Raw genomic sequence first — 26,879 nt, forward strand, 5'->3', positions numbered from 1 at the left:
ACATGATTGACTTTGCTGTAAAGAAGAGTGCCGTGCAGGATCCGGTCAAATCCACCTCCTGTGGTCGATGCTGGTGCTTTCAATGGTGTCAGCTGCTTCCCAACCCACCCATTTTATACCGGGGCTCAGCCTCCATGACGTCACCGACAGGGACAGTAGGAGGAGAGTGTTGAAGACTAGAATGACGTAAGAGCTTAATTGGAGACAATTGGAGCGTCAGCTGAATATACAACTCCTTTTGGGGGTATGATTCATGTTTATTTTGGTTTGATTTTCCAATTCTGCACACTTTTTTTGCTGTAGTAGACAATTTATATTGCAATTGCCAAATGAGAAAAGGCTTCTTTGGTGCCAATTAGCCAATTGTTGCCTTGAAATGCTACGCATGTACTGTAGATATGTAAATATTGTTGTAACTAGGAAACAGGACATGCGGTCTCAGCAGGTGATGCAGTGTCGCCCCCTGCTGTTCAATCCCCTGCATGAAATTCTATTTCATTTGAGCTCTAGTTTTAGTTCTTGGACTTTTTCCTCCAACATGCAGAATTTTTGCTTGGGTCTTTTTTGGAAAAAAAAAAATTGGTAGACAAAAGTCACAAGTAAAGTTAGCGAGACACAACTCGTGACTCTTGCTCACTCCTAATGGCCAAATGTCAGGGCTGGACAACATCTGCTTTATTGAGCAACTTAGTTTTTTTGCTCAACAATGCCCCCTGTTGGCCACTCTATATAACTGTAAACGCTCTTTACTACAATGTGTTGCTGTTCATGTTGAGGACAGGCTCCACAAGATGTTCCAGATCCTCCAAATTGAGAACGTAAACTCACTGCTATCATGTATCCGTGGACATTTTCTAACGCAATCCAGATGTTAGGGGACTGAAACTTTAGCCCCTTTGGACAGCGCCGCGTCCCCTGTCATTTGTGTAATTGGATGGCTGAGGAAACAGTGCTTCACTGCTTAACCCCCCCCCCCCCTCCCCTCCCCTCCCCTCTCTTAGAAAGGACCATCATTCCCTGCAGAGGCACCAGATGTGCGCTGTTATGGAGATGTGGAGAAAGAGGGGCCCTTTTGTGAGGCATCAGATAAGCCCCTGTTCCCAAAGCAGGGCCGGATTGAGTGTCATCAGCGGGTCTACGAGGAGGCTGAAACCCAAAACCGGCACACCGGGTCGGATTTCTGTTTACACGAGCGTGCTGCCCAGATTCCTCCTCCAAGCAGAGCAGACTGGGCAAGACAGTGGAGAAAGCTCTTGTCTTCCTGTCTGTCTCCCCTTTCTTGAAAGTCCATTTTTAAGAAGACACTTTTTTGGATTCTGCTTATACTTAATACAGTATTGCCGATAGAGAAAAAAAAATGTGACTGATGGGGTGAGATCCTGAACTTCTTGCACGAGACGTTAATTCAACAAGAATCACAGACGGTGTCCAGTAACTCGCCCGATGGAGTACATTAGTGTAACCAAAGGAACAGAAATGGAAACCCTCCTGTATAATCCCTATTCCTGAGCACACATGCAAAAATAACCAGGTAAAAATAATTCCGCTCAAGCAACACAACACGCTTCACGCTCATGTTTATGTTACCGAATGCAACTCGATCGTTCCCATCTTTTCCTCGCCGACTGGGGAAACACGATAGGCGCCAGTTCCCAGCGTGGCCTTTAACATCCAGAATAACCACGACGCAAATGTTTCTCTTCAAAAACCGGACCGAGACTTCACCTGACTTTCACCTTTTACTTGACCTTGTGGACGTTTCATGTGTTTTACACTAGACATGCTCTGATCAAAAGGATGCCAAGTGGAAAAAAGGACCCCCCCCCCCTGCCCCCCTGGTATCGTTTAACCCGCAACGGCCTTCTCATCTCCTTCCTTAATTTAGGACAAGAGACAGTGTTTGTACTGTGTCCTCAGATAAAGCACAGTCTTTGCATTCCTTATGAAATGTATCTGGTGAGTTTTGGGAGGCAAAGGGGGGCGGGTGCCGGGTGTTGGGTTGCATCAAATCAGAAGCCCTCCCTCTTCCATCCTGAAAGGAGGGGGGGTACACCGCTGCGTCAAAAAAACGCAGTTAGACCAGGAGCAGGTCATTTGGATTTCAAAATAAAACCTAATTGGTCTCTTTTTCATATCAGAAGATTCACAGGTATTATCTATTATAGCTGCCAACACTGAACCTCAGAACTGTGAGCCACTCATCAGCCTTAAAAAATATTTTTTTAGCTAATTTTTAAAACATAAATCCGTTTTACTATCAGTGTGACAAAACAGCACTAGTTGACAACTAAATGTTAATAATTGCACATCATTTCCTAATGACGATTTATTTTCAGAGCTAACAGGAAACGCTCCTCCCTTCATCAACGCAAGCTTGACGACGGTAAAGCTGCGTGAGCGCCGCTGGTCCGCCAGTGGAGCCTCCAGCACGGAGCGCGTACGCATGTCCCACGGACTCTTTCTACGCGGAGCCCAAGATAAGGAGCTCCCACGTTGGGGAATGACAGCCGCTGTCACCGCGAGTGACAGCTTTCAATCTGGCCCTCTCCACTGATGCACCGAATTTCTCGGACTGCTTGACACATCTGATTTTGATCCGGACGGGATCCAACACAGACCGGGACTATGCCAGAGATGGAGAAAGGGAGACCGCCAGAAAGTAAACGCAGCAGGAAACCCGCGCATCCCGTCAAGAGGGAAATTAATCAGGAGATGAAGGTGAGAAGATGTTGGGTCACTTGGATCCTCATCCAATTTTTATTTTCTATTTTAGATTGAACTACTTGTAAATCAAAGCAGGACTTCTAATTCATTTAATATGACAGCTCTTTTCATCAAGTGTTTGAATATTAAGCACTTATCTAATCTACACAGTAACTTTGAATGAGATGTTAGCAGATTTAAAAAAAAAAAAAAAAAAGTAGTGACGCAGCGTCAGGCCAGCTGTGGCCCCGACTGCACACAGTTGTGTCCACTGGCGATCCAGATGTGCGTCACTTCTTCCCAGCCCCCGCTGGAGTTGAAAGATGGGGGCGGGTGTTCACATTTATATTCCCGAATCATTTGCATTATCCCCACGCTGGGTGGCAAAACACGATAGAGATGTTCCTCCTCAAAGGTTGTTCTTCTCATGACAAGTCAAATCACAGTCAAAGGTGCAATTTCCCTCCCACCATTATTACTGCATGGAAACCTATCCACCGATTGTGCGCTTTGTTTGGGTTCGGACATTGGTTATTTGAGAGTGTTGGTAAGGGATATCCAAGGCTCCTTCCCTGGGAAATCAAAGTTTTTTTTTTCACAAAGGAGGAGACGACTCTGGCAGCGTGGGGAGGAAACGTGCTCTTTTTTTTCTCTAAGTGGTTTGGACTGCGGAGTTCTGATATCCAAGGGAGGTGTAGTGTTACGAGTTCCCCTAATTTTAATCAAAACATGCGAAACGCTATCCTCGCTTGATGTAAAGCCTGCCCCCGGTTGGCTCTCAGGGTCGGCCCCGGTTTGTTGGCTTTGGACGCAACTCTGGCTGTGGTTTAGGATACGGCCTGTCACTCTCACAAAGCAGATGTTTGTCTGGACTGCCAAGAAGAAACACAAACAACAGTGTGGGAACGGTGGACAGACAAAACTGTTAAATGGACGTCAGGGTTGTTGACACAGTGACACTACAGAGCATCATTTCAGTTTCAGGGGTGTAGTGGTCTCACACTGGAATTATACCCTTGACAAGTGGATAGAAAATATCCAAACGGTTTTTAGTCTGAGTCCAATATCAGAAAACGTAAGATTGAGGTAGAACTTCTATTGCGGCACAGAAATAACTCCGAGAAGTGACATAACATTTGGGTCCTAGAACAGAATCCAATAATATACCTTAAGGCATAGGTGTCAAACTCAAGGCCCGGGGGCCCAGATATGGCCCGCAACATCATTGTAAGTGGCCCACAAAGACAAATTGTGAACGGACTTCATGTGTCAATACTAAAATTATAAAATGTCTTCACTTTCCAAAAATAGATATTGCTAAAAGAGTTTGACACCCCTCCCTTAAGGTGTCCGAAATAGGTTTTCTTGTAAGGGTCGATTTCTGTCCCTCGAGTGCAATCGACATTCATGAACCCCTTGAGGGCGAATCACTGGGGTCACTGTTTGTACATCTTTTGTACAGGTAGCATGCGGTACGATTGTAGAGGTGAAAAGTCAAATGTCAATGGGATCAAATCTTTACCTTTGATGGTACCACCCCAGGGCACCAGAGTGCAAAGGGGCATTAAGGTACCTTAAGGTACTAAAACGGACTCCAACTATACTCTTATTTCTGAACGTCTGAAACCAATCCAATCAGTGGACTCTAAGAATCCACCAATTGAGAATACATGTTAAGAGATCTTGAGCTAGCAGAGGTATGATGGAAGGAGAACTGATTTCTCACTCCACTGAGGTCCGGCCCAGAGTTGTCTCTGTAATACATCTGTTTCAACACTACATTCGGACTTACTCCCTCTACGACGGGCCCTGAGCGCAAGCACCAGACACCGGATACTTGACTTTAATCATCGTTAGGCACATTTAGCTGGATATGATACCGCTGCTCTCACTCACACACATACGCAGCAGAAAGTGAGCAAGTCAAGGGAGCGATCCGATTCTTTGAGGGCCCGGGTGCAGAGCAGAGGTCGGAGTGAGGAAAGCAAAGGGAAGGGAAAGAATGCGTAGTCGGTACTACGCCGCTTCATCGCCGCCACAGCAGACTGGCTGTGCTGGAAAAGGATGAAACCTGAGAGGCCAGGCCGGGTCGGGTGTCAGGGCTGGAAGGTGTCGGGGTGGAGGCAAGGACGCCGAACATGGGGGGATGGATGTGAAAGGGCAGCAGAGGGAGGGAAAGCTGGGAGAAGGAAGAGAAGCGGGGCATTTCCGAGAAGCGTGGGACATCGCTGTGGTGTTGGGTGTCCCGCTCTGATTTCTGCCCATTTTGGATCAGATTTCCCCTCCAATCCGGTTCCTCCAAAACCGCAGAGTGAGGTGGGTGGATAAAGAGAGACCTTTGTATTTTGATTTTTTTTTTCATCTGGTCGTAATAAAAAAAAGAGGGGGGGGACCACACATCTGCAGGGAACAGTTTTCTTTTCTCCCTCTTTTTTTCTAATTAGATGAGATAAACAAAGGATGATTCACAGATCTCACACTGGTGTCGGGTTTTAAACCTTTCCGTCTCCGATTTAGTGAGGGTAAACAACATGAATACATCATGGAAAAAAACGTCATACTGAACTCCACTATGCTCGGATTCAGTTCTGTAACCAGGCTGGAGCTGAGAAAGAATCCCTCTCATTCATTCCGGGTAATACGGTCTGATTATGTTTAGCATAGGATAAAAAGTTCCACCAAAACCGCACCATAAACAGTATCCTATTTGTGGCTCTGACTTTATACATATAAAAACAATTTTAATCTGCCACTTATGTTTTGTCCCGTGTAGACTTTTGCAGAAAGCACCATGAACGAGCTCCTGGGATGGTACGGCTACGACAAAGTAGATCTTCGAGACGCCGAGGCCAACGAGATCAGGAACTACAGGGAGAGGCGCCAGCATGTATCCGTGTTGAAAGGTGAGGGCCGTTACCTCACTGAGAAGACTTTGTCAACAGGTTCTGCAGGTTGTACTGACATTGAGTCATGAGAGCGTCTCCTCATCTTTCATTCAAGATCCATATTTATCAGTATCACCACTCTGTAAGTTGATACAATCACTCAAGATATTTTTTGATATGTCTGCAGAAAACTCCTTGCCAAAACCTAAAACCGCCGACAGCAAAGTCGGTCACTCGGTCCTCGCTATGAAGAGCATCGAGAGGGAGTCGTTCAGCGTTCCCTCGAGTTCCTCTTCCTCGTCGAGCACCTCCTCGAGTACGCCAAAGGAGCAGAAGAGTGCACCCGTTATTGTGCCGCTCATAAAGCCATCAGCAGGTATGAAGCGGAACTTTGGCAGATTCACTTCATTGATTTCTGGTACGTTTAAGTTTTACAAACAACCCCAATATTTTTTTGCCCTTGACTCCGCAGTGGACGATGTTCAAAATGTTCAGATAGTCTGCGTTTGGTGCCAGAAGGAAGGCGTTAAGCGCTACTCTCTCTGCATGGGTTCCGAGCTCAAGAGCTTCTGCAGTGAGAAGTGTTTTGCTGCCTGCAGACGGGCTTACTTCAAACGCAACAAGGTGAGCAGAGGCAGAACATGTTGACCCCTGACCCAACTCTTGACCCTAAACCAGGGTTCTCTCCAAAATCCATGATTTAATCATCCCAACTATATTCTTTTATCTGTGTCAGTGACAAAGTGTCTAGGATTAATTGTTGTGAAAAATATGGTGATGAGGTCAAAGTTCATCCAGGACACTTCGTATCGGTTTCTCGTTAATGGAAGGTGGGGGGGGGGGGGGGGGTCAGCCATTAGAGTGGATTTGGTGTTGGGGTAAGACCACAACAACCACTATGAGGGACCGCTCGGATGCACACGACATGATTTGTCACCTTCAATTAAGACACGGATATACCATCTAGCGGGGTGGCACGATATCCCCTTTCGCCATCGTTGTTGTCTATACTGCGATGGGTTATTTCACAAAACGAAAGTCTGAGCAGACTGAACGCAACACACCCTCTACGCTTTCAGAGGCGGGAAGGTTGACTTGTTGCTGCTTGTCTGAGAAGAAGGCCAGGAGGCCTGGGGCGAGGTGTCCACTTTCAGTGCATACCTCACCTTCAGCTGCCTCATGTGTCGTAACTTAACACGACTCGGTGGGCTGGGAAAACACTCGGATCCTCAAAAAGATCATCTTACACGAATCGAGACAAATTCCCATATTCATATTGACAACTTTAATATGACAACACATCAGCGGCACTACTTGGATGAATACACGGATCAATTTCACCACATAGTGACCTTAAGGGTTTGATGCCATTCATGACAAGCTTTTTTTTTTACACTTGTTGCCAGACTTTTTCAAAATTTCTGGCTAAAAATCAATGGTTTCTATCAATTAGGCCAGAGATGAAGACCTCCATGGGGAGAGATCCCCCCAGCACCCCCAAACAGAGGACTCATCCAGGGTGGTGATGAAGATAAACAGCAATGTCAGAGTAAGAGGATACTTAATAAAGAGTTTGACACAAGTAATCGGATGATGGATCACCTTTGTGACCCTCCACAGTCTCTGTCTCCTGTGTTGCAGGTGTGTGATTGGTGTAAGCATGTCCGCCACACCAAAGAATACTTGGACTTTGGATCTGGTGAAGAGCGACTCCAGTTCTGCAGCACCAAATGCCTGAATCAGTATAAGATGGATGTGTTCTACAGAGAAGCTCGAGCAGCTCTTACATGCTCTAGTCCTGCTAGAGCTGGCCAAGAGGGGAGATCAGACCACAAAATTATCGGGCAAAAGCTTCTCACGCCAGAGTCTTGGAACAATAGTAGTAGCACAGGGGAATCACATCAAAGAAACATATCTCCCAAGGGCCCTACACCAATTGTGGGATCATCAGAATCCTCTTCTACATCACCTGAGTCATCATCATCTTCTAAGCTTCCTGTCACTGGGCAGAGAACTCTGGAAAGGCCCATCCACCCTCCTCCACCTCATCCTCCTGCTGTCGAGGTGTCAGCTCACCCTACACTTATTCATCCTCCTCTTTCACGCCACTCAATAGATCATTCACGGATTCCTCAAATGCAAATGCCCTTCATCAGACCTCCTCTTCATCCCCAGGGCCTCAGAAGTCCTCTTGCCAATGCCCACCATCCAAGACCCCCTGGGCCTTCTTCCAGTCCTATCCACAGACCTGCTCATTCTCCACACCTGCAGCCTCCCACTTCCTCCTCCATTAACCCCCCAGGATTGATGCATCCTCTCCCTCGGCCCTACTACCCTGCCTTGCACTCTCCTCCACTTATGTTACCCAGAGGTCCTGTCCCAATGCCTCCCTTTATGAACTTTGGCATTCCTTCCTTTAGTCCTCTCCTACCCCAACCCACAGTCCTAGTTCCATACCCCATTATCGTTCCTCTACCTGTCCCAATACCCATTCCAATACCAATTCCAGTCCCTCCCAAAACAAATCTAGAAACCCCAAATCACACTGGTGTTATACAGCCTGTGCCAGAGGGAGCAGACCGATGTAGATCGATACCTGCAAGGTTTCCATCTCCCGGGATCCCTGAAGGGAACAGCCAATTGCTCAATCACAGATTGAGTGGAAACTTGCCTCATGGTCTCCCTTCACCCGGTGACACCAATTCCAAGGACATAGCTTGGGTTAAATCAGAGAGGCCATTCTCATCCCCATCATCAACGTGCCACAGTGGGACATTGTCCCCTAGAGCACAGTACAACACCTCGCCCTCCTCAACACGCAGCTCAGAAGGATTGACGGACTATAAACAACAACAACAGCACTCAGAACGACAAGTTATACAAAGGGTTCTACAGAGAACCCAGGTCAAGCTGGAACCCAATGTCAAAGGAGTAGTGGACTTCTTAGGGCTAGAGGAGTCAGGATCTGTGCAGGGTACCAAATCAGGCCCACCGCTACAACTCCAGCCCCCTTTGCATGACACTGTATACCAACATGAGGACACTCCCACCTCACCTTCACACTCTCCACCAAGCCCTAAAGTCAACAACCACCCATATGATACCATGGGGTCCGTCCTAAAATCTCAGAACCATGGTCCTAATGGGATTTCCTCAGTGCTATCCATAGCCAGTCCAAGCTCACCTTTACCCCAGAGAGCACCTACAACTACAGATCACGCATTAACCGAATTGGAATCTATAAAAGAAAACAAGTGCTCGGTTGTCTGCTCCGTACGGGTTGAGGGCCCAGTCAATCAAACAGAAGAACCTTTAGCAGTCGTTAGGGATGTAGGAGAAGACCCACACTTGCCAGATGAGGACCACGCCTATGCCCTACCTACTGCACCAAAGACAGGTGGGACCACCACCCCACTACTCTTGCCCAAACTCAGGGACAAGGGTAGCTTAAGGAGCCCTGCTACTATGCCCAGTGCTGGAGACATGGAACCAGCTCTGAAGAGGAGATGCCTACGAATCCGTGATCAAAACAAATAAGAGGTAAGAAATCACAGTCAAGGCAGGAGAGAGTACCAAGACATGGAAAATAAAAATACAGAGGGAATGACATGAAAATTAGGATAACTACTGTGTATTGGTTTTAGAAATCCCATTGCATACTACACTTTCCTGAGTGACATTCCATTTTATGAATTAAAAACCACCAACTATCATTTGACCAAGTACCGGAAAGTCTGTGCACAGTCTCCCATAGGAGAAACTGAATCACAGGTTTCACATGGTCACTAAACAGCATGGCGCCAAACGGAGAGAATCCTGGTTACCTGGCACTCTTCAGGCCTCTAAGGTTACAACAGGGGAAGGAGGTGAAGGGCACGGGTAGTGAGAGTCACTTTGAAAGGCGATCACTTTCGACAACCTGACAGTCACAATGCTTTGGTTGCCTGCCAGGATCTCTTTGGCTGTCTAACATATACTTTTATCCTGGGCAAGAATAGATGACTGATCAAGCAAGCGTGGAGTCAAATTCAGACAAATATGTTTCAAAGTCAATGTAGACGATTGTTAGAAAGACTTAGAAGGTATTAGCGAAAGACCCAGCTGGAATACTGCTCTGGGGCTTTTTTCGAAAACATATGGACAAAACCAGAGTGATTCAATTATGCACGTCCCGGTGACACCCTAGCTTGGCTGACTCCAGCGCTCTCCTATCATCCTGTCCCCCCCCCCTTGTCTGCACTCGCAACTCCTGTCCGTTGCCAACCAGATGTTAAGTATAGCAGAACAGCCTCCTTAATTTCGGATTTATCAAAGGAGCCTCTTTATTTCACTCGCTCAGTTGGTAGTCCAAACGGCTGTAACACCACCCGTCCGTCCGCGCCCGCTGGTGTCTTGCCATGGTGAGCTCATGTTACCGTTTCACTGTATGCCCTGAGATTAATCCCGCTGATATTTCAGACATGGGTTTTTAATTTCAACTGCTCTGCTTTTCCGCTGCGTTGTCCCTCAAAAGGTCAACAGTCAACTTTAAAAAAAAAAAAAAAAATTACATGCTATTGATAGACGCTGCACAAAAGCGTTGTCTTTTGAAATAATGTTTTTGGCACAAGCGTTGGTAAGATTCCCTTTCACTAAAAGTGAGTGTTGTCATTTGTTGTGGTTTCAAATGTTCCCCTAGTAACCGATACATATGAAATCACAGCGTGCTGCCTGTGTCGAGCAGACGGATTTATGGCCCGGCGTTGTGTGTAACGAGAGCCGGCTGCTGCCCTATGTGAATGGCTTTGGCTCGCCACCTCTACTCTCCGAGAGCAACGTTACCATCCTACCTTCATTGTCTTTACGGTCCAACGTCTTTTAAAAATATCTCTCACTGACCGAAACGGCACCCGACGAGCAGTTGCTTTTTCGGTCTAAATTTCCTTGCGTTTATTTGGGCTATTTTATAGGCTTGTGTAATCCGAAGCCCCCACTTGAGTATTCGCTGAGCTTTTGAAACTAAAACGCAGTGAGACCGAGGGAGTATAGAACGTTTGCCTTCACACGAGTGCGTGCCTGTTGGCATTTAACATCCACGTGTGAGAGAGCGAGGCCAGATGTTCTCGGTTTGATTGTGTAAGTTATCGGTAGTGTCGAGTAGACTCCAAGTGTTTATATGACATGGGTGAATAAATAAATGTGATATGTTTAAAGGATCTCTTACATCTTATCCTCAACTCGCCTTCTGGTTTTTTCTTCCCCAGTGGATGAACAGCACCCCTGTTCAACAAAGTATGGCAGTGCCAGATTCAGTACCCCGCCCTCGTGTGGACGGCGCCAGTGCTAACACCTTCCCGCCACAGCCCACCAGTGTTGTCCGGCCTGTGGACCAGCAGGGTGCCAAAGCAGGAAACCCAGTTAGTCTAGGGTGGAGGGGGGATGTACACAACATACATTTTGGACCAAAAAGGGTCACTAGTGTATTCTGTTGTGTCCAAGGACTGTTTGATACGGACCATCCTTTCACATCTTGTCAGACGATCCGCTAAAGTGTGTTTGTGCACTCATCTTCCTCCGCCCCCCCCCCCCTCCCAATTCCTTACGCCGCACAGCAGACAGGGCGCTGATCAGCCCTGTGTGGTCTTCTCAGATGGAGCCTGAACATGATCTCTTTCCAGGGGAAACTGCTTGTTTTCTCTGCCCAACTTGCACAAAGAGCCACATTGTTCCTCTCCCCATATACCACACGGACTCCCCGATCCAGGTTTTGGGTTACCTGACCAACGGGGGCTCAGACTTCAGGAGGGTTTTATTTTATTTTTTGACCGACAGCTAGAAATATAGGATAACCTTCTCTTCTCCATCTCCCTTCCCAATCTAAATATTTGAGTTTTAATCTCTTCCCAAAGCCATTTTGCCTTTTAGGGAGGGGTGAGATTTTTTTTTTAATCATCACGGAGGAATTTTGGGGTTAAAACTGATGACTGAGCATAATAAAATAATGTCCTGTAAAATAATGTATAAAAATCATAGATTATAATAAGTATTACCGACTGATATGCAGTAGCTGGGGTGGTACGTGATCGCACTTTTGGTCCTGATGATGCTGGTCCATAAATGTGGTTTAAAGACCCCACCCATTGATTTCCCTCAGCGGATGTTCTGGTGGACTTCTTTGATTGCAAATAACTTGAGACTGAATTAACAGCACCCCTGCTGGTTGCAGCCAAGTATTGCATTCGCCTCGGTTGCCTCAAGATGCGATGAATCAACAATGAATCAATCGAACTTGTTTTGATTTGTTTTTTTTGTTTTCTACTCATGCTGTAGTGGGACAAATTGTGAGCTATAGATTCTGCCTTTTTGTAAAAAAAAAAGTCTGTTATCAAATGATTCCACCAAATAACAGGCTTGTAATTATTACCAAGTGTGGTGTTATATGAAACTATCAAATGCTGTACTATACAGCGATCAGTATTACAGATCCCTCTTTTGGGAACACATTCTGAGATTTTATCCAGCTAGATGGTACTGTACGTCCAACACTCATATTTGTTGATCACAGATATAAAAATTTGTGTTATAATAACATATGGAATCACATCTTGAAGTCTATTGTGAAAATCTGTCACTGTCCAGAATGACTTCCTGTAATCTAACTGCATCTCCACTAGAGGGCAGTGTATGCTTTGGAAAAATCACACCAGCCTGTTTGTGTCAAGACAGCACCAGGAACGTTAACAATGCCACCAGACTGACATTGAATGCCAAATACATTATATATATGCCATTAATTTACTTGTCCTAACCATGACGCATGGAAAAATGAATTGTGTCGTCCTACTTGATGGGTAAAGTAGCCAAGTGGAGAGTTAGAATAATCACATCCAAATGTGACCCCCGCCTGTGCCATCATTCCAGAACTACATCATGTGTGCTTGTCCAAGCGTAAGCATGCCCCCCACGTCACGTCACATCACCCCACGCTCATTCCAGCCGTCGATCTGGTCATGCCGTTATTAATGGAAGTCATCCTTGGCTGGCCAGGGAACTTGGACAACAGATTGTGTGAGTCACTACAAAAAAAAATCTATTCTCACACTAACGGAATAAAAAAGAAGTCAAATAAATGACTGCCATTACTGATTTTATTGCACATTTGAACTATTTTAATGCCCTTATGCTTTATGTGTGCTTACTGAAATTTGCATAAAAGTACTTTAGTGCCACTTTTTTGTTGCTATATCACATTTAGCCCACTGAATAGATATCACAGGTTGTTTGTATTTTGAACTCTTTGTAAAGTGAAATAAAAGTTATTCTAAGAGCATCGACTTCTCTTTTTTTTTTTTTCCCAGTGCCAATCTTAATCGTGTGTTTACATAATTAAGTAATTCAGCCCTAGAAACATCCAGAATCTGACTTTGTTCATCTATTTTTAGCTGCAGCAGCATGTCTGTGAGGCTGCGCATCAACATTCCTCAAATACCCAAACTCAATGAGTGGAGGCTTTGAAACAGATTGATGAGATAAGAGGGCAGGAATTCGGGCTGGGTGGGGGGTATGTGGGGTGCAGGGTGGGGTTGTTGGAGGGTGCAATGGTTATGAAGACCTGGACATGGGGGGGGGGGGGACGACATTGATGGGCAGGATGCATGAACTAGTGGGATGAAGTCCTCAGAAAACTATTACTGATAATAATGTATATGTAAGGTTGGGAAAGTGGATAACAAGTGAAGTAAAATAAAACTGAGCCCTACCAGAACTTTCAAAACAAAACCAGGAAGTAGTGTTGCATTCATTGATAATAATTTATTGGGGGGGGGGGGTGAATTGCATTTTGATGGGGCAAATTATTTTAAGTAAATCAAGTTAGTTGATAGATCACAGAGCAATGTCAAATGAGAAGTCATTGTATAAAATCATGAAATTTATATTTTTTTCTTTAGTTAAAAAATAAAGTTAAAAAAAACAAGCATTACAGACACATAGATTTCATTTAGCCATATCATGCAGATAACAAAACTAAAAAAAAAAAACATAAAACCACATCAAAATAAAATTTAGAACGAAAATAGAAAGCTTTTAATGTGATAGTCCTTACCAGAAGTCTCATGTCGCATTTCAGCTAACGGTGTCGTGTGTCTGTCACGTTGGACGGGCTGACCTCGGATCAGTTTGGTGGGGCTTTCACCTGGAACAAGACGCGAGCTCACCTGAGCACAACAAAGCCCGTCTGCCATCGCCCCCTTGGAGTCTCCGGCCGGTTCGCCAGCCTATGGACACTTTTAAGGACAAATTAACGACATAACTATGGAACTTTATTTGTGGATTAATTAACCAGGCAAACTTTTAACGACCGCTTACCGGAGTGCTGGCACGAGGAGTCTAGTCGTGAGTAGTCGAGCCAAGATAAGGGAAGAAAAGATCACACTTCCGGTGTGTTATTATTTTATTTATTTATGATCGCTGAAGAGGAATATTAAATATGCTCGGGGCGGAGAGCCGACTGGAAAGTCGGCTGAATAAGCTGGAGGTCCTCATGAAGAATCCGGAGTCAGTGTTAAACCTGGGAACACTGCTGGTGAGTTCAAAAATTTTAAAAATTCTAATAAAGTTATATTGAAGAAATGACGTCATACTGCCGTGTCATTAATGGCCGCAGGTTAGACGAGCTCATTTGACACCTGTAAACAAAATCCGAATGCTAAGTTGTCTTAAATACACTTCCACATTCAAAGTTTACTTTTGATTATTGCTGATCAAATATAATTATCATTTATTAAACACAGTTTGGTGCACTAGTGGTGTTTACACGTCTTGCTCACAGTTCTGGGTTTGAATCTCAGCTTCCTTCCTGTGTGGAATTTTCTAAGTGCTTCCTTCCATATTATAAAAACAGGCACGTTGGGTTCAGTAATGACTCCTAAAACATCCATAGGTGTGATTTTTTTAATATTTTGTTTTGGATTCAATTATCTAATGTTATGATCACTGGGCCTTAGTTTACCTTTGACTCTCTGTTGTTGTGTTGTGCCAATACAAAGTTCACTTGCCATTTATCAGGAATGCAGCCCTTAGCCTATTTGGCAATATTCTCCAGTTTATTCATTCATTCAGACTCAACCAGTATAAAATTCACTTATATTTCGTTAAGCATCTAAAATAATTTTTGGATGACAGTTCTAAATGGTTGCCACCGATCCCCCCCAGCTTCCTCATACTCAAACTTGTCACACTTGTAAATGACATAATGCAATAGAACAAAAAACACTGCACGTTTGTCTTTACAAAGACTGCCACCGGGCCTGTTTTTGTTTTTTTGGGAACTTCCCACGCAGGAAGAGTGAGGTCACATCCTGGAATTAATGTAGCGATAACCCACCCTGACCTAACGTCATCCCCCTTCCCGTTTATTCACAAACACAAGCATTTTTGATGTTGTGATCATCCGTTAAATAAATAGGACTGAAAACTTGATAGGTTTGACTGGTTTATGTTCTCGTCAATGAATAATGAATCGTCACGGTTCAGAGCAAAGACTTGAGCCTTTCGTGTTGCTAGTTGTCTTTTGTCCGTGTATTAATAATCATTAACAATGGAGGCGTTTTCTTTGCTAGCTCACAACAACAAGAATTCTGGATTCCAGCAAAAGTTCAAATGTTATCTCTTCAAAGTGCAAAGCTGAAGTATGAGTGAGAATTGCAGGAAGAGCATCGAGCAGTTAGTTGTTTTGATTATTATCAGCTCTAAACTGATCAAATCTTGCCTCCTAAACTAAATGTTTATATTTTACCTGTCACACAAATGGAAAAAAAAAGGTTTTTTTGGGGTTGTGACGTGGACTTTACAATGAAGGAGCTTGTATAAAAATACGTTAACCTTGATTTATCTATTTTGGGAACATCAATTCAGCGAAACTATAGCGTGCGTAATGGCAGCGTCAGTCCAAAGCCGTAAGCTGTTTGTCCAACAATAAATAGCATGTGAGCCTCCATTTCTATTTCCACCAGTAAGGGGGGGGGGGGAGATCTCTCCCCACCGCTGCTATTTAAAGGTGCAGAATTGTTCCAGATGCCCCCTGCCTGCCCAGGCACATGTCCACTGACAAACAGGCGGAGAAGATACCGTGGGGTTTTGATTCCATACTGAAACCCGATGCGGTTGATGACACTTGCGAGGCCACAGCGTTCAGCCCCCTGACCCACAGGGAGGGGTCCTATGTTGAAATGAAAATGGCTGTTTTGGAGCACTGTGGCTCGGAAGGGTCAAAATATTTCAAAACAGGTGTTTTTGTTTTCCAGGATTCTATAAATGCCTTGGCTCATGATTTGAACTACCCAGCTCTGCGGAAGAACAAGAACATCGAAACGTTCCTGAGTCGATGTAAGCGTTGCCGTGTTTCGCCTGACCTTTGTGCGATAACACGAACGACGAAAGTTTTGACATCGCATTGTTCGCAGATGAAAAAGCGGTCAGCCAGCTGCGCGAGCTGCAGGTCAAGCTGGAAGACTTTGAGAAGGTGAAGCTGATCGGAAGAGGTGCTTACGGAGAAGTACAGCTGGTGAGAACTAGCTATAACTATTTTAGTGTGTGCTGAAAGTTTTGTCTTCCAAGCCTGTCTGGACAGGAGCAGCGTATGGGACGACTATGATGGAAGGGGGAGTTGCTTCGCTCAAGTTGAAGAACATGTGCCAGCATGTCGTTCTTCAGGCGTGCGCCTGTAATTTCATCCTCACGCCTCGGCAATATTCCACATTTTTTTGTGTCTCGATTTTTTTTGCACACAGGTGCGACACAAGGCCTCTCGGAAAGTTTACGCCATGAAGAAGCTCAATAAGTTTGAGATGATCAAGCGCTCTGACTCGGCTTTCTTCTGGGAGGAGAGGCACATCATGGCCTTTTCCAACAGTCCCTGGGTCATCCAGGTGTGTGCATGAAGTTCACAAGGATTAAAGTTGGGGAGAAAACACATTCAGTAGCAGTTTTAATTTTTTTAATATATTTTATCCGTGGCGTTTTTCCGTAGCTGTGCTGCGCCTTCCAAGATGACCGCCACCTCTACATGGTGATGGAGTTCATGGCGGGCGGCGACATGGTCACGCTCACCATGAACTACGACATACCGGAAGAGTGGGCTCGCTTCTACACGGCCGAGGCGGTGCTGGCCCTGGACGCCATCCACTCCCTGGGCTTCATCCACCGCGACGTCAAACCGGACAACATGCTGCTCGACCAGCACGGCCACCTCAAGCTGGCCGACTTCGGCACCTGTATGAAGATGGACTCTGTAAGTTGCCATCTGTGCTTTTCATAGCTAAATTGCCCCATCTAGTGTTCAGATCAGAAACTGTTATTTTTCAACAATTTTTTTTTTTGTGGGTCAGAAGACAGGCATGGTACGCTGTGACACCGCCGTGGGCACGCCCGACTACATCTCCCCCGAGGTGCTGCAGTCTCAGGGGAGCGAGGGTCACTACGGTCGAGAATGCGACTGGTGGTCCGTCGGGGTCTTTATCTACGAGCTGCTAGTAGGTGAGTGACCTCTTGTGGATGTAATGTGCTATTACACTCACTAAGCGCAACGATTCAATTCTGAAAATGTTTTCCCACAGGTGTAACACCTTTCTACGCTGAATCCCTCGTGGGGACCTACGGGAATATTATGAACCACAAGAATTCCCTCTCCTTCCCGGATGATGTGGAAATGTCCCAGGAGGCCAAAAACCTCATCTGTGCCTTTTTAACTGACAGGTTTGCCATTTTATAGACAAATGATACGATTTGTAATTGCAGGAGAGGGAACAGACAGAAAATGTATTGCTCTAGGCTCCTGCTGCTAAGCTTAGAAATGTTTTTTGAAAGTGTTTCTACCTGCGTGACCCCCTATGAATCATTCCAAAGGTTTCAAAAATACCCAAGAAAGCTTTTTGTGTCAACACAAGTGTTAAAGTTAAGTGAGTGTAAAAATGTTGTGTCAAGGACCCTTCCCCTGCAGAAGAGAGAACTTCCTATTGACATTTGTGGCCCTTCCCCCCCACCTACAAGAAGTCGGACAAGAGCCTTTCTACCTCCATACAGAGGAGCCTTTCACTTTTCTTGACTCTCTTTATTTACCTTCTCACTCGCCGTTCTGCGGGAGTGAAAAAGTGAGCTGACCTCATGCAAAGATACCAGTCTTTCCTCCACTATGAGAGAATTTGACTTTTTTTTAAGTTAGCTGGGGGGGTTTAAAGCCCACTCTTTTGCTCTTCGTGTTCCCGCCCCTGCGATTTCTTCCTGTTGGCTGAGTTTGGAATGTCCCACACGTGGCAAGGCAAAGCTGCTACGCCCCTCCGGCCGCGCAGTAGAAGAAGCGTGGGGGGGGGGGGGCACAGGTCGAGTTTCATAGAAGCGCAAAGGGGGGAAGGACGCTTGAAGTTAATCTGATTTTTATGATTTCGAGAGGTTCTAGTGCGCGTCTAGTTGATGTTGACGGCGGGAGGCGTTTTCACTCTGATTGTTTGACGCCCCCTCCTTGCCTGCAGGGAGATTCGTCTGGGCCGCACCGGAGTGGAGGAGATCAAACGTCACCCGTTCTTCAAGAGCGACCACTGGACCTTTGACAACATCCGAGAGAGTAAGTTGATATTGGAACGCTACAAGCAGAGGCAGAATGTTTTTTTTTTTTTGAAGCAGCCTGATAAGTGAGTAGATGCTGAGGTCATTTGATCTGGATTTTACCAAGATTAGGAAGTTGGGTAAATAGATGACGGGGTTTATCACGCTTACTCAAGAAGATTAAATTTGTTGGCATAACTCAATAAAAGTTAAAAATAACAATGCCGCGCACACCTTCGGGCGAATGGATGGACTCAGCCGGCAGACGCCCCCCCCTGGAAAGGGGTGGGGCCATGGGTGCGGCGGGGCCTAATGAGAAGGGATGCCCCACTAGCGGGTCTCGCGCCCGCTCTCTCGCCGTCACTGTGGCCTGGGCTGCCTGTCATTAGCCGCCTTCTATCAGGATGCATTCTGGGAAACGTAGCCGCAAGGGCCACCGCTTGATGGCTTTTTTTAGCCCAATTTCAATTCTCCCAAGCTCGACGTTCACATTTGTCACCGTGAGAGTGAAAGTTTTGCTGTTTTGTGTCATCCTGTGATGGATTAAATTTTTTTCGCCCCTGAGAAGAGTGCAGGCTATATTTGTGAAAGCCGCTGAGGGGACGTGTGTGTGTGCACAAAGTGAGCACTGTGCGTGAAAAGGAGCGGTGGTCACGCCAGCCTTGCCCAAGTCTAACTTTTTTTTTCCTTTTTTTTTTCTCCTTTTTTTTTTTGTAGCGGTGCAGCCAAAAGTTGCTCACTTTTGAAGGCTTTCACTGTGTCTCTCTCCAGCTGTGGCTCCCGTCGTACCTGAGCTGAACAGCGACATCGACACCAGCAACTTCGATGATTTCGAGGACGATAAAGGAGCCGCTGAGACCTTCCCGCCGCCAAAAGCCTTCGTGGGCAACCAGCTTCCATTTATCGGCTTCACCTACTTCAAGGAAGACCAGTAAGTGTTCTTTCTTTCTTTTATGGTGATACACGCTTGCTACCTTTCGATTTTTTTTTTTTTCTGACATGTTGCAAAGGCAAAACCGGTCTCTGACACCGGAAACAGAGGCTTTTTTTTTTTTTTTTTTTTTAATAGAGCCTTCCAGATTTCACACACTGTACGCTTGTTCACTCTTCACACTGAGCTGCCTTGTTCTGACACTCGACCCAAAACTGCCCTCACTGTTTTCTCTTGAAGCCTGCGTGCAAAAAAAAAAAATTCTCTAGATAGATGTTTGTGTTTGGTCTACCGCTGAAGTAACAATTGGGCTTTTTTTCTTTTTTTTTTTTAACATAAGTGTCAGATGTGCAGATGCAGGTGAAAATATTTTCTAATGTCTCTGGAAACCATTTTTCCATCTTGTTCTAGTTTCCCCCGAAGGTCATGTGATAATTTCCAAATATCGTTGCCAACCATTAAACATCTCCCATCATCATTTTAATCAGAAAATGAAAAAGCTTTAATGTCTCACAGTGGTTAAGTTATAAACATGTGGTTGGTTTATTTAGAAGCCTGCAACCTGTCGACTTTTTTTTTCTTCTCCTCTCTCTCTCAGGCTGCTGAAGGCAAAGAAAAACAGCTCCGAGCAGGATTGTGAGAACGAAAAGGAGAAATTAGAGGAAAAGCAACAGCGCTCTGACAACAAGAAAGAAGTAAGCATTTACTCACAAGTCGTTTGAAGATGAATTAATAATACAAGTGGCATTCTACTCTGATTTGTTAGCAACTGCAGAAAAAACTGAATGAACTGGAGGAGCAGCTGGACCATGAAATGCAGGCCAAAGACGAGCTGGAGCACAAGTTCCGGTAAGAATGGAACTAATATTTTTTTGGAGTCCATCTTCTGTAATTATAGCTGCTCTGTCTCTACAGAAATGCCACCAACCGTTTAGACAAGTTGGTCAAGGAATTAGACAAGGAGGTGAGTGTTTTTTTTTTTTTTTTGTATTTTCCACTTGGCCTGAGTGTGATTTTCCGATTAGATGAACAACAGACAACGCGTGGAGGCCTCCCTGAGGCAGCTGGAGTGCGAGCGAGCTCTGCTGCAGCACCAGAGTACCGAGAACCAGCGCAAAGTCGATATTGAGACGGACAGGAAACGTGGACTGGAGAACGAACGTGAGCAGCCTGATTTCACTTTCACCAAAACATTTGAAAATAATTAAAAAAAAAATCTTTACATGCTAGTGAATACCCTGAGGGACCAGTTAGAAGATCTGAAGAAGAGGAACCACAACTCACAGATCTCCAACGAGAAGAACATCCAGCTGCAGAAACAAGTGAGGAAAGCGTGATCGAAAAGTAACTCTTCCAAATCCACAGCTCGGTTCGGAGAACAACCATCCACGTAAACCGTTGACATCGTTTCCTTCTCAGCTCGAGGAGGCGGCTGGGACTCTTCGGGCGGAACAGGAGGCCACGAGCAAGCTAAAGAAGAGCCAGGCGGAGATGCAGAAACAGGTCCAGAGCCTGGAGCTGAGCCTGAGGGAGACGCAGGAGAAGTGCAAACAGCTGGAGGAGACCAAAACAGAGCTGGAGAGGCAGCTGACGACGCTGCGGGCCGAGCTGGAGGCGGAGAAGAGGGAGCGGAGCGTCAAGATGGATGTTATCGCTGACCTACAGAGTGAGTATCAGTAGGAAAGTATCAGTAGAATTATTTTTTCATTTGAAGCCAAAACTATTTTGGACATATTGAGGACAACATCTGTTAACATGCACGACTTGGAGCTGTGACAGGGAAATAGGATGTCAATTGTTTATTTGGAAAATCATTCAGTCATCGCTGGAAAGATCCTTTTTTTTCGTCATGGAAGCCAAATGCTGAAAACGTCTTGTGGGATGCTGTTTGGAAACTTGATTTTAACGCTCATTGGAGACGTTGAAGAACAATGTTTGGCTTGTTTTCATGATACCTTCATTTTTTTCCCTTCTAATGAGTAAAAAGAAAAAAAATGGGTGGAGATAGGGAAAAGTGAGGAATATATTTATGACGTATTTTGTGGATCAACGTTCAGGAATATTATGTCACCTTCGAATGTCGGGTTGTTTTCCACATGCTGCTCTTGATTTTTTTTTAAGTATAAGTTGATGTACTTCTTGTATTCACCTACCTCAGGGCAAACATCTGGGCTGAAAGACGAGGTAAAAGAAATGAAGTCATGTCTCTCCACCGCCCAGACTGGAAAGAACCAACTGCAGGAGAAGCTCATTGACCTTGAGAAGGTGCCTTTCAAAGTTCTTGTAGCTTTCTACTTAAATCTGTGAGAGGCAAACGAGGTTTAACCAATAAATTCGGCTTTGACAATTTAGGAAAAGAGCAACCAAGAGATCGAGCTGACGTTCAAGTTGAAGTCACTCCAACAGAGTCTGGAGCAGGAGGAGGCCGAACACAAAGCAACCAAGGCCAAGTTGGCGGATGAAAACCAAACTTACCAGTCCCTGGAGGTAGCAAAGTCTACGGCTTTAAAAGGTGAGGGGAGGGGGGAACCTTTCGTCTGCTTTCAAAGTGTTCATCATTCAAAGTTCTTCTGCTGTCATTCAGAGATGGAGCGCAGCCTTCAGGAGGAGCGCACGCTCAAGCAGGAGCTGGAAGCCAAGCTGCTGCAGCTGAAGAAAGATTACTCCATGCTGGACTGCGATTACAAACAGGCACAGCACAAACAGGACGAGCTGCTCACAAGAAAGGAGAAAATTTCCGAAGAGGTGTGTTGGATGATTTCCGATACGAAGTTATCGGATACTCGTAGCGGCAGCCGATACCAGCCGCCGATACTTGAGTCATTTGATTAATTTTTGTTTAGGTCAAGAACCTGAGCCTGCGCCTGGAGCAGGAGGTCCACACACGCAGTTTGGCCCAGAGTGACCTGAAGATGGAGAAACAGCAGGTGACCGTCCTGCACACCTCCGAGAAGCAGCTCAAGCAGGAGCTCAACCAGCTGCTTGAGATTAAGCAGGTCTTGGAGAAACAAAACCAGGAGATGCGCAGGTCAGCTTAACACACACAAGCTGGAGCGTGCTGATTTAAAAGCACATTTGTTGATTTCAAGAAACCATTGTGGGCATGACAGATTGATGGCGCTGTTACAGGGAGAAGCAAGAGTCGGAAGCTCTGCTGAAAGATTTAAAGGATCAGCTGGAGGCGGAGCAATATTTCACGGTAGAGTTTCTTCACCTTTTTCGTCGGCGCTCTCTCGCACACAGCAACAAAGTCGCTTAGTTAGCAAAAATTCTTAACAGTGTGAATTTTGTGAGATGAAACAAATCGTAAATTCTCTTTCTGTGTTAGACCCTTTACAAGACGCAGATCCGCGAGTTGAAGGAGGAGTGTGATGAGAACAATAATTTGTACAAGGAGGCTCAACAACGTCTGGAAGAATTCCAGGAGGAGAGGTAACTGGTGGAAAACTAGAACTCTGGTGTTAATTACTTTTATGCCACTAGGGGGTGTTACAAATGGACACCATTCGTTAGGAGGAACTTAGCCGTTAGCATTGATGCTAATAAAAATGTCCCATGGTATTTATTGAGCTAAATTTTGACCCACAGGGAATCGCTGGCTTCCCAGCTGGAGGTCAGCCTGACCAAGGCCGACTCGGAGCAGTTGGCCCGCTCCATCGCCGAGGAGCAGTACTCGGATCTGGAGAAGGCGAAGATCATGAAGGAGCTGGAGATCAAAGACATGACGGCCAGGCATAAACAGGAACTCGGCGACAAGGAGGCCACCATTAGCTCGGTGAGATGCCACCAAAAATAGACATAATTAATATGCTTAGTATTTTTTTTTTTAATTTAGACTCAATTTGTCATTCACAGCTGGAAGAGTCCAATCGTACCCTGACGGTGGACGTGGCCAACCTCGCTAGCGAGAAGGAGGAACTCAACAACCAGCTGAAAGAACTGCAGCAACGTGAGAAGAAAAAAACTTTCTATACATTCTGTAAATAAACCTCTGACGTTAAACTTTCTGCTCTTTCTGCAGAGCTGGAGGATGCAAAGGATGAGAAGAAGAACCTGAGCGCTCTCATTGTGGGCTTTGAAAAACAGGTGCAGACTGAAAGGACGCTGAAGACTCAGGTGCGGAAGTCAAACCGCCTACACCAGGCGAAAGTTTTCCACAAATAATTGTCTTCAGCTGCAGCTTTCTCTCGAAATGTCCTTCACAGGCTTCGTTTATCGTTTATATCGTGAATATTGAAATTGCCTGGCGTGTCCCCGTAGGCCATCAACAAGCTGGCCGAGGTGATGAACCGGAGGGAGCCGACGAGGAGCGGCCACCGAGGCCCCGACACGGAGGTGCACAAGAAAGAGAAGGAGAACAAGAAGCTGCAACTGGAGCTGCGATCGGAGAAGGATAAACTCAACAGCACCATCATCAAATTCCAGCGAGAGATGTCGGAAATGCAGGCGGTGAGTTCCGCCCACTTTTTTTTTTTTTCTGATCATAGAAATTTACTAGCATATTTGTCCCGCAGTTGATAGCTGAGGAGAACCAAGTGCGTCAAGAGCTTCAGATGACATTGGCTAGCAAGGACAGCGACATCGAGCAGCTCCGCTGTCAGCTGACCTCTCTCAGCGTCCACTCTTTGGACTCCACCAGCATCAGCAGCGCCAACGACCTGGACGAAGGCTACCCAGGTTTCCATCCCCACCGTCAACTTAGCATTTGAAACTTTTCCTTTCTTCTCTTTTCACTTGTGCACCTCCTCCTTTGTTCTTCTTCACCCTCTCGGGCACAGTTCGCATTACTCAATCACACACTTCGGAATCAATGTCCTTCACCTACCAGCGCACACACAAATCGGTGCGCGTCGACACCCGGCCCGACATCCGCTCGGCCCGTTCCCTCTTTGATTCTGACTCTGAGGAGGAAGAAAATGCTGAAAGTGACGAGCGGGGCCAGCGTCCCCTGGCTCTCACCTACCAGCAGCCTGAGCCTGACCTTGAAGGTGACCCCAAACTAAAGCCAGGCTTGAACCTTCAACTACTACTCCTAATTGATTTACATTGAACGAGGAAAAAAAACTGACCATGTTTGAACTCAGCATGATGTCAGCTAATCCCACGAGTGTGTTTACTCTGATTCCGCTGCGTCTTAATACGCTTGATGTGCACTGATGCAAACTCACAGCTTGACCTTTGACCTGTTTTCTTCCAATTCCATCTAAAAAAGAGGCACGGGGTTTTGTTTTGGATAATCCATGAGGAAAAAGTCACATTGAGGGAAATTTAATTGAACGAATGCACGCTTGCTGTGTTCGAACACAATAATGAGTTTATATGCGAGGTAAATATTGCTTAAAATATTAAATGAGGATCTTTGTCGTTTTAGATTCCAGACTTGAGGGCTGGCTTTCAATTCCCAACAAGCACACAAAACGGTTCGGCTGGGACAAAAAGGTAACCTAACCTAATCTCATACATTTCCTTTTTTTATTATTTTATTTTGAACCAAATTTAACCTATGTTTCCCTTCAACAGTTTGTCGTGGTTAGCAGTAAAAAGATTCTGTTCTACAACAGCGAGCAGGACCGAGAACAGGCCAACCCTTTCATGATTTTGGATATCGAGTGAGTCCATCCGTTTTCGTTTCGACTTTGAAATCAATCTACAGCCAGATTAGTCGATAGAACAGAAAGAAGAAAATAAAATATAGGCTCACATTCAACGTCTCACTGCCAAGAATATTATTCTGGTTCCTTACTGTTATTTCAACTTTCTTTTCGCCCGCCCCAGCAAGCTCTTTCATGTCCGACCCGTCACTCAGACTGACGTGTACCGCGCAGACGCCGCGGAAATCCCCCGGATATTTCAGGTAAGGCAATAATACAAAATGAATAAAACATTTTTTTCCTCCCTTTTGATGCCCCACGTCAGAGCTGGATTGCCTGGCGTGAAATTTCAAATCCGTCCATGTCTTCCAGATCCTGTACGCCAACGAGGGCGAGAGCAAGCGTGATCAGGTGGTCATGGAGAGCACCCCCTTCGGCGAGCGCCCTTCCCACATCAACCACAAGGGGCACGAGTTCGTCCTCACGCTTTACCACTTCCCGTCCAGCTGCGAGGCGTGCACTCGGCCGCTGTGGCACGTATTTAAACCGCCGCCGGCCCTCGAGTGCCGCCGATGCCACGCCAAGTGCCATAAGGACCACCTGGACAGAAAGGAGGAGGTCATTGGGCCCTGCAAGGGTCAGTGGAGAACTTAAGCAACTTCGTTTTGCACTATTCAGTCCTTTATTCGATATTTCTTGTCGTGGACAGTGAACTACGACATGTCCACGGCCAAAGAGTTGCTGTTACTAACCGGGAGCCGGGACGATCAGAAGCGATGGGTCAGCCAACTCCTCAAGCGCATCCCCAGGAAGCACCCGCAGATCGCCACCGCCGCCTCCGCCCCGGCCCATCTACCCGAGGCACCGGCCAGATCCTCCCCCCGCGTTTCGCCCCGCCCGTCACCCAGGGGCTCGCCGCAGATTTCCCCACACCGCGGGGCCATGAGACTGTCGTCCTCCAGAAATCCGCAGCAGTCCGGGAAAGCCAGGTGAGGATGACTCCATCATCATCACAAGGGGTTCCTCAGAAACTTTTCTATTTCCTTCATATGCTAATCAGGATATTTGACCTTATTTCGGCCGCATGCTAAACTGGCTCTCGCCCCTCAGCAGCGGCCCTATGCTACGCATCATCCTCCACTGACCTCTTCACCCACCATTCTAACGTTTCCCATGTTTGGGAGACTGTAAGTAGCTAAGCTAGCACCCCCACCCCTCCACCCACCCTCGTCAGCCCGCACGAAGCAATGCTAATTAACCCCCTAATCGTTCCACTCGCAGCTCCCTACTCTGCCCCCCCCCCACCTGCTGATTTCTTGTTAGCGCTCAAGTTGAACTTCCTACTTACCGTTTCAGATTGCTTGATTTTGACCTGAAAGACTTGAGGTGGTCGTTGGACGACACCGACAGTGATGATGATATGTTCTTCTGAAAGAAAGGGGGGACGGAGGGTAATTTGCATGCTTGCATCTGGACGACAAGCACGTTCGTGTGTGCTGTCTGACAATTGCAGTGATTTTTTTTTTTTTTTTTTACCGACTTCATGCATTGTTTTCACTCGAGGCATCTATTTGAGAAGAAGCGTATTTTTGGACAATTTAGTTGAACTGAATTTGTGTGGATTTTGTGTGGGAGTGTGCCATTATTACTGCATGTGTGTGTTTTGTTTTCTTTGAATATAATTTCATTTCTATTTCTTCCCTACAGTTAACCCTGGCTCAGCGAAGAGATTCTTCCTTGCGGGATGATTGACAGCAGCGTGCCAAAAAATGAAACTGAACTTTTTTAACCCGAGGAACAATCTTTTTCAGGATGCCATGTTGTCATAACGACATGGTGAACAAAATTGGACTTTCACATTTGGGTTTGAAGTGCAAGGGCTGTGTGTATTGTATATATCAAATGAAGAGGACTTTTTTTTTTTTTTTTGTGGATCATATCTTAGAATATTTAGAAAACACGGATTGTATTATTTTTTATGAGCGTTTAATATTACACATCAGCACGGCGGGCTTGTCTGGGAATTGTTTACAAAACAAAATTGCACATTCATTTTGGGTCACCAGTTCAGTTTATCCAAAAAAAATTGTCTTTTTAAATGGAAACTCAAACAATCCCGGTTTTTTTTTTTCCTAATGGTCAAATAAAATTACATATCCATCCATTTTTTGTACTCATTTGGATGGTGGC

General features: G+C 45.7%; 2 protein-coding genes and 1 long non-coding RNA gene across 10 annotated transcripts; 2 read left to right on the top strand and 1 right to left on the bottom strand.

The window, feature by feature from the left end:
* LOC148381589 (uncharacterized) lies at positions 1-14,146 on the bottom strand. Of its 3 annotated transcripts, none has more exons than XR_015854457.1 (3): positions 13,935-14,146; positions 13,672-13,852; positions 1-176 (listed from the first exon to the last, which is right to left on the bottom strand). It is a non-coding gene; the product is annotated as an uncharacterized LOC148381589 (long non-coding RNA). The 3 variants fall into 3 exon arrangements; XR_015854459.1 differs by having other exon boundaries at positions 1-193; XR_015854458.1 differs by lacking the exon at positions 1-176 and adding an exon at positions 11,165-12,643.
* LOC148381590 (sine oculis-binding protein homolog) lies at positions 2,404-12,908 on the top strand. Of its 2 annotated transcripts, none has more exons than XM_088362452.1 (7): positions 2,404-2,718; positions 5,477-5,606; positions 5,776-5,964; positions 6,061-6,212; positions 7,042-7,137; positions 7,209-9,128; positions 10,832-12,908. In XM_088362452.1, the coding sequence occupies exons 1-6, from the start codon at positions 2,626-2,628 to the stop codon at positions 9,123-9,125; spliced, it is 2,577 nt and encodes an 858-aa protein (XP_088218578.1). In that variant the 5' UTR covers positions 2,404-2,625; the 3' UTR covers positions 9,126-9,128; positions 10,832-12,908. The 2 variants fall into 2 exon arrangements, with proteins under 2 accessions (XP_088218578.1, XP_088218579.1); XM_088362453.1 differs by having other exon boundaries at positions 7,230-9,128.
* On the top strand, positions 13,726-26,853 carry LOC148381591 (rho-associated protein kinase 2-like). Of its 5 annotated transcripts, none has more exons than XM_088362450.1 (33): positions 13,726-14,151; positions 15,872-15,953; positions 16,031-16,131; positions 16,358-16,495; positions 16,597-16,857; positions 16,958-17,102; positions 17,183-17,321; positions 18,095-18,186; positions 18,939-19,098; positions 19,697-19,793; positions 19,865-19,947; positions 20,014-20,062; positions 20,124-20,259; positions 20,329-20,420; positions 20,518-20,764; positions 21,257-21,363; positions 21,451-21,610; positions 21,683-21,843; positions 21,942-22,126; positions 22,228-22,297; positions 22,427-22,530; positions 22,687-22,873; positions 22,954-23,047; positions 23,120-23,214; positions 23,359-23,547; positions 23,613-23,775; positions 23,877-24,086; positions 24,470-24,537; positions 24,619-24,707; positions 24,874-24,952; positions 25,062-25,326; positions 25,399-25,678; positions 26,046-26,377. In XM_088362450.1, exons 1-33 carry the CDS (start codon positions 14,056-14,058, stop codon positions 26,119-26,121), a joined length of 4,500 nt encoding a protein of 1,499 aa, XP_088218576.1. In that variant the 5' UTR covers positions 13,726-14,055; the 3' UTR covers positions 26,122-26,377. The 5 variants fall into 5 exon arrangements, with proteins under 5 accessions (XP_088218576.1, XP_088218575.1, XP_088218577.1 ...); XM_088362449.1 differs by having other exon boundaries at positions 13,727-14,151; positions 16,955-17,102; positions 26,046-26,376; XM_088362451.1 differs by lacking the exon at positions 23,877-24,086 and having other exon boundaries at positions 13,728-14,151; positions 26,046-26,375.
* Positions 26,854-26,879: the final 26 nt, after the last annotated feature.

The sequence above is a fragment of the Syngnathus floridae genome, chromosome 19 (genome assembly GCF_059516105.1).
Source record: "Syngnathus floridae isolate MCC-2025c chromosome 19, RoL_Sflo_1.0, whole genome shotgun sequence".
NCBI lineage: Eukaryota > Metazoa > Chordata > Actinopteri > Syngnathiformes > Syngnathidae > Syngnathus > Syngnathus floridae.

What these genes read in the sequence shown, in the direction of transcription:
- LOC148381591 (XM_088362449.1), top strand. Translation starts at nt 14,056, where the DNA reads ATGCTCGGGGCGGAGAGCCGACTGGAAAGTCGGCTGAATAAGCTGGAG. An exon ending in ACCTACTTCAAGGAAGACCA is followed by an intron (nt 19,099 to 19,696) that starts GTAAGTGTTCTT and finishes TCTCTCTCTCAG; the next exon opens with GCTGCTGAAGGCAAAGAAAA. An exon ending in AAAGTCTACGGCTTTAAAAG is followed by an intron (nt 21,611 to 21,682) that starts GTGAGGGGAGGG and finishes GCTGTCATTCAG; the next exon opens with AGATGGAGCGCAGCCTTCAG.
- LOC148381590 (XM_088362452.1), top strand. Translation starts at nt 2,626, where the DNA reads ATGCCAGAGATGGAGAAAGGGAGACCGCCAGAAAGTAAACGCAGCAGG. An exon ending in AAATTAATCAGGAGATGAAG is followed by an intron (nt 2,719 to 5,476) that starts GTGAGAAGATGT and finishes TGTCCCGTGTAG; the next exon opens with ACTTTTGCAGAAAGCACCAT. An exon ending in GCATGTATCCGTGTTGAAAG is followed by an intron (nt 5,607 to 5,775) that starts GTGAGGGCCGTT and finishes ATATGTCTGCAG; the next exon opens with AAAACTCCTTGCCAAAACCT.